Below are 13352 nucleotides of genomic sequence, written 5' to 3' on the forward strand. Positions count from 1 at the left end.
TGGGCGGCCTAATATCTTGCAAACGGATGAAGATATTGAAACTATGTAAACGTCATTGTTTTTAGCTTAAAGACGGAAGCTTAAGCTTAATTTAGTGCAACTTGTCAAGTGTGCCAGCATTGACAATTTTCGTCAGTTTTCTATTAGAAATATCGCGTTTATATTTTGAGGTTATGTAAATCAAATTTAAATAACGTCAGACAAAAATAATCATTCTACCAACATTTTTTTTTAATATAAATTTCAAAGCACACTTACCAAGTTCTTTTTTTCGATCATATGGTACGTATTTTATAGTTTTTTTGTGCGAATCACTTCTAAATTGGAGTGTTTATATTATTATTTTGAAATAAGTGTGACTATTAAAATAGAACAAGTAAACTGGAGCACATATGTCAACCATGGTCTAATTTTAAGAAAAAATATTTTTCAAAATTGATACAAAAATAATAAAATAAACAAAAATATCCGCGCAATTGCATATACATTCAGCGAACTAATCTCCATATTCATTTATCGATTTAATTGTTTCTTAAATTATTTATAAAGTAAAATATTCATTCTTCATTTGTGTTTTATATTAGCAAATATTATTAGTACTTGGAATTTATCTTCTTTTGTCTTTATAAATCGATTCGACGGATTTTAATAGTCTTTCAGAAGCTGATTCTGTGGGGTGTAGTGTAAAACATATTTCTCAGAATAGATGTAATAATAATTGATTTCCCGTTTCATACGTCTTAAAGGACATATCAAACTTCCAACTATGCAATAATACACTGAAAGAAGCAAATAAAAATTCCCCTACATACGTAAAACATTTTTTAACTAGTGAAATTTCTCAGAATAATAAAATTTAGACCACATAAAATTTATTATGAAATGCGGCCGGCGAATATACAGGGTGTCCAGTTTGTCTGCTTCGGAAATGACATCACTAAGACACCCGGTCTTAGTACAGTTTTCCCAAACAAGAGAACACAATATTATACACTACATTCAGAAAATATGAAATAATTTAAATGCAAAATTAAAACTTACACAATACGTGTTTTTACGAAAATAGATTTCCACAGTCTTTTTTGAGTTGGTAAATCACAATTATCGAACGGTGTTTTTCCAGCAGCACGGAAAACTTCCGTAATTAAGTATATCTGGAAAAACCAATTTGAAAATTCAGAGTAATTAACTTCCTGCCAATCATGTTACAAAAGGGGGAAAAATTGTATTTAGAATGTTGTTGAATTACCCAACGGATTTAAAGCTGCTTCCTAAAACTCTGTACCATTATGGTGTAAATAAATAACAAAACGTTTCATTCATTCAGTCGCTTTTGGATAATCGCAATCAGTGGGGTACTGCAAGGAAATATTTTGGCTCCAATCATTTTTTTAAGATATGCAAGTGACTATCGATTTTGTTTCATGGATTGATGATTTTGGCTTGAATTAATTAAACACCAAGTACGAAAAAAAGGTTTATGAATAAATAAATAAGACATTAAAGTTAATGAAGATAAAAACGTTGAGATTTTTTTAGCCAAACTAGTTAATTAAAACCGATAGAATCGCTTATATCCTGTCATCGATTGTTCGCACTTTGCTGTTCAAACTAAAAACAGACGTAAGGTATTTCAAGCTGTAGGTATGCGCAATGCATATGAAATTAATAAATATAGTTAGTCACATTTTCTCATTACGTAATTAACACGTAGTTTTAAGAACTTGACCTCTGCTGTTGTGCGTACATGGAAAACGAGTAATTGCGGCGGTTAATTATATTATTAAAATCAATTTTTTGTGGAATTTACTCAAGTGGTTGCAACAAATTTTTAAATGTGTGATAATTCGTACGATATTGTTACTAATTTCTTCAGTCAACAAAGCCTACATCATTATTAACTGGTTGTCGCTAGCGTTCTTAAAACCTAGTTCCGTCAACTTGTCCTACAACCTATTCAAAACCCTTAAAAACCCACGATACTTACGAAAACTAACCATTCCATTTCCGTTAGTGTCGAACAATTGAAATGCAGTTTTGTAAAGGGCATCCGGAAAGCACAGCAGCCCTTCGAACGCTTGAAACTCCGGGTACGAAATGAGTCCATCTTTGCTCGTGTCGACGATTCCGGCCAGCAACCCCACCGAGTGTGCATTGTAATTTTCCGGTCCGAACAATCCCAGATATTTAATAACGAAATCCTCCGCAGTCATAAACTTCTCCCCATTCTTCTCTTTGGACGCATATTTGTCGAAGATATCCCGCAAGTGGTCCGGATTGGCTCGCTTCAGATATCCACCACCCTGCAACAAACCAAGAGGTTAAACCCTTGCCCTTGATGCCAAAGGAGACGTTTCAAGGGTACGGAAAAGCACGTTTGTCAACACACTTAAAAAATTCGTGATAGTACCTTTGTAACTGACCTCTGCAAGCAACGTAGTAGCACCGATTCTCGACATTTCAACTTGGACCGAGAAATTCCAGAAAAAGCGACCGCACTCACCGCCACACGAATAATAGGAAAGTTGAAAAATATTAAGCACTAATTGTACGTCACCGTGGCGTTTAAAAATAGGCCGAAAAATCTCAAAATGCTGAAGTGAGCGAATGGATCAACGTGTCCACCAAGTTGTCCGTTATTTTAATTTTAACTTCGGACATTGTGTATACACACACGTACGTTAAAATAACCGTGCAAAAATCGCCGATCATGTTGTGGAATAGTGTATAATGGTGGCGGATTTCGACTGGGATGCTTATTTTTAGTGCTCTAGGCAACCGCAGGATTTTATTCAACGGAGGATGACGAAACGAGCGCTGATAATTAAAACCGAAATTAGCGAATTTCCGTAAGTTGAATTTGTGTGGATTCTAACGATGAGTTTGGTACTAAATAAACATGCGCAAATGGGTTGTATAACGTCGCTGCAAAAATTGCTTCAACGTAAAATTATGTGTAAAGTACTAATTAAGTCGCGATGTGCCGTCGTTATGATGATAAATTGGACGACTTTAACCTCGAACGACCACATTGTGTTTTAATGCAGCAGTTAGGTTCATGTTTCTAACAACATAATCATCATTAGAGTGCTTAGAGTACGATATAAATAATAGAAAAAAAGTCAATGTGACATTTGGTTGTTGAGCTTTACGTTTTTCTGTGGCACGTAGTCGTAGATGTATTTTGGGTTGCCTATTAAATCGTTCCTAAATATAAGCACAATTTTATAGCGCTCTATAAATTATAACACAGCTGCGGTTCATTTTTAAAAACTGCAGAGTACACTTGCCAATCGCTTGTGCTTTCTGTTCAATACGGTTGGTAGCAACGAAATTTGACGTTTTATTGATTATTATTACATATTAATTTATTTATTAAACCGGCCACTGTGAGTTAGTGAGTTTTAATGAAAAAAAAAAAATGCTCTAAAATTATTTCACAGAACTTTCCTCGCATTTGAAGTACAGCTAAACAAATCCAGATTCTCCGAAAAATAGTTATAAAATTTAATTTTGCGAATTTTAGAGCATTCGGTTTTTTGGATATCTAGGGTAAATATTCAACACGGATTCATAAACTATTATAATGCATGTGTATCTTATTTTATAAATTTTAAATAAAATTTGCTATTATAAATTTTGGAAATGAAATCATCACCTTACTAGTGAAGACGATTAGACCAATTTTAGTTAACTTTTTACTATTTACCTAAAATATGTACATATAAAATTTTACAACAATCGGTTCGACAGTTTCGGAAAGACAGACAGACAGACAGACAGACGAAAACGGCAGACCTATATTTTCGTACTCTACTAATTTATATTGATATTAAAGGAGTATTAATATTGATAAAATGACAGTTAAACGTCTGTTCTTGTCCCGATTTTAATGCAACCAACTGTACAACTAGTTTTTATAGATGGAACACCCTATATATCTTACATACTCTAGCCTCGTTGTAGGCTTTATAAGCACAATTTAGTTTTGAAATATCGTTGCGATGTTGCCACGTTATTCCAATTTTCTTGAATTTTTAGTACGCAATAGAGTCCATTCCTTGAACAGTTACAAGTACTTTCACATTTTCTCGAAGTTTCATGACCCCTACAGTATGAAAAAATAGATCTCCTATTTCCGTCTGTTCCATCGCCTTTTAATTAGAAGATGGATAATCTCTGAAACTACTGGACTGATTGTTGTCAAATTTTATGTTTTTCAGCAATATCGTGTAGATAATGAAACGCTAACCAAAATTTATCTAATCATCGCCACCAACAATTGATGACGTCACTTCAAAATTTTAGTTTATTCGATCTTTCATGACCACTACAGCACGAAGAAATAGGTCTCCCGTTTCCGTCTGTCTGTCCGTCTTATCTGAGCAAGTACTAGCCCCGCCCGCCCACCCCTCTTTTCTCAGAGGATATGTCATTTGCCAAAATCAAACTTACCTTAGGGTGGGTGGGGAGGGCTCGTACATGCTAAGATAAGACTTATTTCGGCAAATGACATATCCTCTGAGAAAATAGGGGGCATTCTAAAAATTCAGGTTTAAAAGATTCTAAAGATTCTGAAGATTCTAGAGATTCTAGGCATTTTAGAGATTCTAGAGATTTTAGAGATTCTAGAGATTGCAAAGCGATTCTAGAGGTTCTAGAGATTCTAGAGATTGTAAAGATTCGAAAGATTCTAAAAATTCTAAAGATTCTAAAGATTCTGAAGTTTCTGAAGATCCTGATAATTCTGAAGATTCTAGAGATTGTAAAGATTCTAGAGATCTAGAGATTATAGAGATTGCAAAACGGTTCTAGAGGTTCTAGAAATTCTAAAGATTCGAAAGCTTCTAAAAATTCTAAAGATTCTAAAGATTCTAAAGATTCTGAAGTTTCTAAAAATTCGGAAGTTTCTGAAGATCCTGATAATTCTGAAGATTCTGAAGAGTCTGAAAATTCTGAAGATTGCTAAAGATTCTAGAGATTGTAAAGATTCTAGGGATTTTAGAGATTCTAGAGATTCTAAAGATTCGAAAGAGTCTAAAAATTCTAAAGATTACAAAGATTCTAAAGATTCGAAAGAGTCTAAAAATTCTAAAGATTACAAAGATTCTAAAGATTCCAAAGATTCTAGAGATTCTGAGGTTTCCGAAGATTCTGAAGGTTCTAAAGATTCTAGAGATTGTAAAGATTCTGGAGATTCTAGACATTTTACAGATTCTAGAGATTTTAGAGATTCTAGATATTCCAGAGATTTTAGAGATTCTAGCGATTCTAGAGATTCTAGATATTGTAGACATTTAAAGATTATAGGGATTGCAAAGATTCCAGAAGCTCTAGCGATTCTAGAGATTCTAAAGTTTCTAAAGATTCTGAAGTTTCTGAAGATCCTGATAATTCTGAACATTCTGAAGATTCTGAAAATTCTGATGATTCTAGAGATTGTAAAGATTCTAGGGATTCTAGACATTTTAGAGATTCTAGAGATTTTAGAGATTCTAGAGATTCCAGAGATTTTAGAGATTCTAGAGATTATAGAGATTGCAAAGATTCCAGAAGCTCTAGCGATTCTAGAGGTTCTAGGGATTCTAGAGATTTTAAAGATCCTGGAGATTCTAAAGTTTCTGAAGATTTTGATTACTTTTAATAAGGAATTCTAAAGATTTCTATGATTCTAAGTATGTAAAGGGCTGAAAATTAAAAAAAAAACTGAAGATTTTGAAAATTCCAAAGATTCTAGAGATTATAAAGATTCCAGATCTTCCAGAGATTCTAGAGATTCGGAAAATTCTGAAGATACTCGAGATTCTCAATATTCTAAAAATTCTGACAATTAGGAAGGTTCTAAAGATTTCAGAGATTCTGTGTATTCCAAATACTGAAAATTCCTAAAAATGTGAAGACTAAAGATTCCAGAAGTTCCAGGAAATTCAGAAATTTCTAAGATTCCAGATACTCTGCGATTCTAAATATTCTAAAGATTCGAAAAATTCTGAAGATTTTGGAAATTCTAGAGATTTTGAATGGAGATTGAAGGTTCTGAAAATTATGATGACTCTAAATATTACAAAGATTCCGAAAATTCTGAAGATTTACAGTATCTGTAAAATTAAAGATTCAAAACTATCTGAAGATTCCGAAGAATCCAAAGGTTTCGGAGATGCCAGAAATTCGGGATATCTGTCTGTCCGTCTGTCTGTCTTATCTGAGCAAGTATTAACTCCGCCCGCCCACCCCTATTTTCTCAGAGGATATGTCATTTGCCAAAATAAAACTTATCTTAGCAAGTATCCTCTGAGAAAATAAAGGACGGATGGGCGGAGCTAGTACTTGCTAAAATAAGTCTTATTTTGGCAAATGACATATCCTCTGAAAAAATAGGTGGCGGGTGGGCGGGGCTAGTACTTGGAATGTACTTGGTAAGATAAAACTGATTTTGACAAATGACATACCCTCTAAAAAAATAAAGGATGGATGGGCAGGGCTAGTACTTGCTAAGATAAGACTTATTTCGGCAAATGACATATCCTCTGCGAAAATAGGGGGCGGGTGGGCGGTCCTAGTACTTGTTAAGATAAAACTGATTTTGCCCTATTAATCTTGTAAAAACTTGTGAAATTTAAAGGTGTTAAATTGCAAATTTCCATAGTAATGAGTTAAATGACTCAAAAAAATTAATGAATGTATCAATTTAAGTATTTTATTGATTAAATCAGGAACGGCTCACTACATTTTCGCAGAAAATTTTGGGAATACAAGACTGTTATTTTTAGTATTTTTAATGCATAATATTTTTAAAATCTTAAATTCTACTACTTGTCAAAATAGAATTCAATTCCCATTTTACAGTAAATTAAATAAGTCAATGAAAATAAATATCTATATTTGAAAACAAAACTGTAATATGTATGTAAAAGCTTAGAAAAAGGCCAATGAGAATTCACAAAAAATAGGGTGTCCTTTTTAAAAAAAACTCAGTTGTGTAGTGTCTCAAAAATAGAACACTCTGTATAGTAGAAAATAATTTTTATGTATGCTACTCAAAAACCGTATATTAACGTCGGTCTCTCACTTGTTTTTTATTTTCAATAACCAATGAGACATCGAGGAACGCGCGGTTAACGACTCACCCTGTATATCAACACGCAATCGAAAATACAACAAATTAGAGTTGGCTGTGAAACCCGTTACACAACTGACCAAAAATCGTTCTATCATCTGTCAAAAATTAAACCACGTGGCATGAAGCCGGTTCTACAACATATTCTAACATCAAAATCAGAATTGCCAACGTAAAAATTTGCTTCAATCATTTGTGTTTTTTTCTAATTAGTGATAACAAATTACGTCGTTTTCAAGAATCTCGTTCTTTATTACTTTAAAAACGGCAGGTGTTTTTCGTACTTCTCTTTATTTTACTACCGTAAATTTAGCATCCACTCAATATAGATTTTTGCGCAGGCGGTTCATGCGACTTTTACGTGATCAAGCATCTTTTCGGCAAACAATAAATATCTAAAATAAAATTCTTATTTGAACGTAATGAACTAATAAATAAACCATTAACCTTGGCCAATTTTTAAGGAAATACATCGAAAAAAATATCTCTGCAATACAATAATAAAATCACGTAATCGACACGTGAAAAATGAATCAACCGTTTTTATGGATACAAACACGTGTCTAAAGCTGTTCATGCGGCTTTTACGTGATTACTGTATCTAGTTTTTCTAGGTTATTTATTAAGCGTAATCTACAACATAGACACAAAATGAGCTAGATGAGATCGAGTTCTCTACGTAGAATTAGAAAATTTCGGGACAAAAAAATCTTCAAGAACGTATAAACACGTAACATGTACCTACGTTATTGTTAAATTCCTATATAATTTACAAAAATATTTAATAAGAACTAAAATTTAGACAGATTGCGTCTGAAGAGTTAAGATCACTAAAAAAATCAGTTTCGCTCGTAATTACTTACATAACTCTAGGACCAAGGAGAGATAATTGGAACAAATAATTGTAAAAACGAATTTATCGATAGTTAAGGTTAATAAAGTTTACTCTCTATTTACAAATATCATGCACTTAAAATTGCGATAAGGATACACACTTTTTTGCTATTCCCAGAGTTTTGCGTCAGTTTTCTTCGTCAATAGTTGACACTTCGGTTGACAGTTACTGACCTGTCAAATTGAACAACCGACGCGTAAATTTCATGGCCTATTAGACGATTTTTTTTTTGGATCATATAGTACTTTCTGCGTTTTGTTACGTGGCTGTTATGGCTCGAATTTATACAGAATGTTCCACATCAAATAAACCAACAAATTAAGGAAAATTTCTATCCATACAGCAAGCAAACTACACGACCCACGAGAATCTATAAGTCTATTCACGAACGCAATCAACTTCATCGTAACACTTCTGCTTTCGCCGGAAATTAAATCAACCATACCTTTGAAATGAGCCATTAATTTTGATATTTACAATATAACACGCACCATTCTTGAAATAATAAAATAAATCGATTTCCATATTTATTTTCTCGAAAATACCATGTAAACAACTACTAAAATAAAATAATTCTAATCATGCTAATATTCTGCAAGAAACTAATCAAACTTGGACTACAAAACTTAATTGCACAAACTTTTTCGAATCAATCGTAAGCGCAGTTATAAATAGAACGGATTAAGCCATAGATAATGCGATATACATTTCAAGTGGGATTTACTTAAGTGCACTTTGACATGACGTCATCAATTTTGCGAAAGCGGTGCAGACAAAAAAACCGACAAAGCGTAGATGAATTGATACATTCTGATTAAAGTTTTATCGTCGTCACGATCTACTGAAGCATTTTGAAACTGAAGTGGACTGAAATTCTGGTTATTTTGGGAACATTTAATCTGATGAACGTGATTTCGAACAGCCGGTCCATATTTATTAAAAAATTATTAAATTATATATCGATCTAGATAATCAACGGTACTTATTAACTTCCTAAGTGCTTATTTTAACATTGCGTCATAATGTGCATTGAGAAATTTTATTATTTGTTTGCAGGAGAAACCAATCACGGAGAGTGAAAGTGATAGACTTGTGTCTATGAAAAACATAATCATGGCAAGAGCATAAAATAAATATTTACAAAGTCTGCAGCCAATGACTTGATTATTATCCATTCACGATCTTTATATAGTAAAGTAGGCTTTGATATTTTTTCTTTAAGTTGGATAAACTGGTTTGATGATTTAGTTTTTTGTCTGTCAGTAGTCTGATTGACATTTGCTTTGAGCTGGATTGCCACTTTTCTACTTCATTCATTAGATCAGAATTATTAGACGCAATTTTTCATTGTGACAGATTCACAGATTATTGTGACATTATTTAAAAAGAAAATGCCTAAAATAGTTTTACTATAACAAAAAATTGCAATAAAAAGATGTTTTTTGCAGTTTCGAAAAGACAGGCCCGATCTTTCTTTCGAAGAAGTAACTATGAAGGTCTCGAACATATTTTCTGTAATGTAAAAATACGCTGCAAAATATTTTTTAATTTTTTTTCTCATAGGTGGGAACATCAACTGTGGCAAAAATTTTACCAACAGGGGACCAAAATTTAAAAACATGACTATCTGGCAAGCGAAAACCAACGGATTTATTTACAAATTATATGTTTCGGAAAGACCTGCAACGACAAATTTGGCAACTTAATGAAAAAAACGAATATTTCACTGTAGATACTCTTTTGGCATATTCTAGGGAACAGTTGGAATTTAAAGGGGGGCGAACCACATTATACAAAATTCTTAAGTCAATGGGTTATAAACACAGGGAAGTAAATGGTCGCAAAATTCTATGTGAACAATAACATGTCGTTGCAGCCAAAATTACTTTTTTGAGAACATATTTACAGTTTCTAAATTCTTGTGAAACTTTGACTTTCGTGTATTTGGATGAAACATGGATCTATCAAAATCGTTCGTCCATTCGTCGCTGGGTGCACGACACTGATCTAAAAAGCAATCCCACCAAAATTAAAAGTGAAGGATCAAGGTATACTATTCTCCACGCGGGTTGTTCAACGGGGTTCTTGGATGGTTGTAACAAAATAACAATTTTTCAAATTTTCAATGTTTCGATTTATCGAATTTGGGCTAATTCGATTTTCTTATTTTATAACTTTTAGGCTTCTCAGCTTATTGATATATTGATTTTTTCATGTTTCAATTGTTCTATGTTTCGATTTTTCGACTTTTCGGCTTTTTCTTTTTTCGTTTTTCCATATTTTTCGATGTTTGGATTTTTCAGTTTTTCGACATTTTGGTTTTGTGATGTTTCAATTTGATTTTTCGATTTTAGAATTTTTAGATATTTCAATTTCTCAATTTCCTTACTTCCAAATTTTTCATTTTTCGTTATTTCAGTTTTTGATTTGCAATTTTTCAATTTAGTAATTTTTCGATATTACAATTTTTTATTTTTCGGTTTTTCAGTTTTTTATTTTTTTATTTTTTTATTACTCAATTTTTCATTTCCTCGATTTTTCAAGTTCTTGATTTTTCGATTTTATTTTCGCGATTTATTTATTTTAATTTTCTCGATTTTATAACACAATTTTTCGATTTTTCATAGTCTTTGTTTTTTCAACGTTTCGTTCGATTTTATAATTTTTCGTTTATTCAGTTCTTCACTATAAAAATTTGAAAATCGAGGAAATGAAAAATAAGAGATTGAAAATTCAATCTTTTCCTCGATTTTTTCCTCGATTTTCCTATTTTTAAATTTTGCACATTTTGAATTTCTCCATTTCTTTAATATTCAATATTTTGATGTTACAATATTTCGTTATACATAAACGATATTATTATTATTATTATTTTTCGATTTAGCACTTTTCGTATTTTGCACTTTTTCGATTTTGAAGTTTCTCAGTTTTTAATATTTCGATTTTTCAATTTTTCATTTCTTCAATTTTTCAAGTTCTTGATTTCCATTTTTAGATTTTTCATAGTTTCCATTTTATGCATTTTCCTATTTTCATTTTTGATATTTCAATTTTACAACTATTCGATTTCTCGAGATTTGGATGTTTTTCGATTCTTCACTTCAATTTCATGATTTGTCATTTTTTGGATGTTTCGATTTACCGAATTTGGGCGAATTTTTCAATTGTTCGATTTTCGACTTTTCCGCTTTTCGTTTTTTCGTTTATCCAAATTTTTCGATGTTTGGATTTTTTAATTTTTCGACATTTTAGTTCTGAAATGTTTCAATTTTTTGATTTTTCGATTTTTCGATTTTTGAGTTTTTAGATATTTCAATTTTGCGCTTTCTCGAGGTCAGTTTTTTGATTTTTTGTTTTTTCGATTTTTTACAATTGTTCGATTTTAACATTTTTTGATGTTTCGATTTCCCGATTGAAACATTTTTTACTACATTTTTTTTAATTTCCCGACTTCTCTGTTTTTCGATTTTCAATATTTTCGACTTTCGAATTTTCTCTTTCTTGATTATTTAAGTTGTTGAGTTCTCAATGTTTTAACATTTCAATTTCGGAAAATTTTCAATTTCTGGATTTTTCAATTTACTGCTAATGTTACTATTGCTCGATATTCCAATTTTTCGACTTTTCGTAGTTCAATTTTTAGGTTTTGCACTTTTCGGATTTTGCACTTTTTCGATTTTGAAGTTTCTTAATTTTTAATATTTCGATTTTTCAGTTTTTCTTTTATTCAATTTTTCAAGTTCTTGATTTCCACCTTTTAGATTTTTCAAGGTTTTCATTTTTGATATAAGTTCTTGATTTCCACCTTTTAGATTTTTCAAGGTTTTCATTTTTGATATTTTAATTTTACAATTTTTTTGATTCGAAAAGTTGAAAAATCGAAAAACAAAAAAAAATCAGAAAAATTTGAAAAATTGGGAAACTTAAAAATCGAAAAAAATTAATGGATTGAAAAATTGGAAAACTTAAAATTGTAAAATCGAAAAATTATAGCCTCCTCAAAAAATTATAGAATCGTCAAAACTGTAAAGTTGAAAAACTGTAACATTTAAAAATCGAAAAACTGAAAAATAAAATATCGGAACATTGAAAAATCGAACAAAAAGTTTTTAAAACCAATAATAGACAAATGAAAAAATTGTACAAAATTAAAGTTGAAAAAGCGAAAAATTTTACAAATTATTATCATCATTCATATTTAAAATGAAAACTAGACAAATTGAAGAATCGAGAAACTGGAAAATTCAAAATTGCAAAAACGAAATATTAAAAAATCAAATAGTTCGAAAATTGAAAAACTGAAAAATCAAAAATTGAGAAATTTGACCTTGAGTAAAATAAAAATTAGAAAAATCAAAAAAATAACGATAGAGACTATCATAAAACGATGGACGGGACAATTTTTCAAAATTGGGTGGTTAATCAGCTCATTCCTGTTTTGGCAAAGTTGAATCAAAAATGATTTTGGCAAATCAAATACCTTCCAAAAAAACAGAGGGTGGGTGGGCGGGGCTAATATTTGATAAGATAAAACTGATTTTGACAGTTTTGACATTTTCGACTATTTTTCTAACTAGAAGAGGTGAGGTCACGGTAGTTAAAGTCAGGTCAGATGCATGAAATAACAAATAAATTTTATAGCAAATAGTATAACAAAAAAAAATACGGTTAGCGTTTTTTTTTACTTTTTTTATCAGAACTAGAACTAGAATTCTAACTATTATTAGTTTGCAGTCCCACTCGACAGAAGAACATAACTAGCCCCGCCCACCCACCCTGCCTCTTTTTCAGTGATCGATTTTATTCGATCTGAATCAAATAAATGACCTTATACTTAACAGAAGTAAAATTTGTCCTTATAAATTGAAGAGGGGGGAGGCTAGTACTTACTAAGATAAGGCTGATTTTGGCAAATCAAATACCTTCCAAAAAAAACAGAGGGTGGGTGGGCGGGGCTAATATTTGATAAGATAAAACTGATTTTGACAGTTTTGACATTTTCGACTATTTTTCTAACTAGAAGAGGGAAGGTCACGGTAGGTCGAGTCAGGTCACATGCATGAAATAAGAAATAAATTTTATAGCAAATAGTATAACAAAAAAAAATACGGTTAGCGTTTTTTTACTTTTTTTATCAGAACTAGAATTCTAACTATTATTAGTTTCCAGTCCCACTCGACAGAAGAACATAACTAGCCCCGCCCACCCACCCTGCCTCTTTTTCAGTGATCGATTTTATCCGATCTGAATCAAATAAATGACCTTATACGTAACACAAATAAAATTAGTCCTTAGAAATAAAAGAGGGGGGTAGCCTAATACTTACCAAGATAAGGCTGA

At 31.6% G+C, this 13352-nt stretch overlaps 1 protein-coding gene across 5 annotated transcripts in view; it reads right to left on the reverse strand.

Moving 5' to 3' along the window:
- The window catches only part of LOC135127218 (calcium-binding mitochondrial carrier protein Aralar1), a 29090-nt gene that overhangs the window by 13667 nt on the left and 2071 nt on the right, over window positions 1–13352 (reverse strand). For 4 of the 5 annotated variants that reach the window (XM_064053615.1, XM_064053613.1, XM_064053612.1 and 1 more), the window contains exon 2: window positions 1988–2303. In XM_064053615.1, coding sequence (XP_063909685.1) covers window positions 1988–2213 — 226 coding nt within the window. In that variant the 5' untranslated portion in view covers window positions 2214–2303. Of the gene's footprint in view, window positions 1–1987; window positions 2304–2423; window positions 2774–13352 lie in introns of those variants that run through there. The other variant, XM_064053614.1, reaches the window with a different exon arrangement.

This window comes from Zophobas morio, unplaced genomic scaffold (assembly GCF_036711695.1).
Source record: "Zophobas morio isolate AGI-343-1 ecotype UQ-CSIRO unplaced genomic scaffold, CSIRO_AGI_Zmor_V1 ptg000011l, whole genome shotgun sequence".
Taxonomy (NCBI): Eukaryota; Metazoa; Arthropoda; class Insecta; order Coleoptera; family Tenebrionidae; genus Zophobas; species Zophobas morio.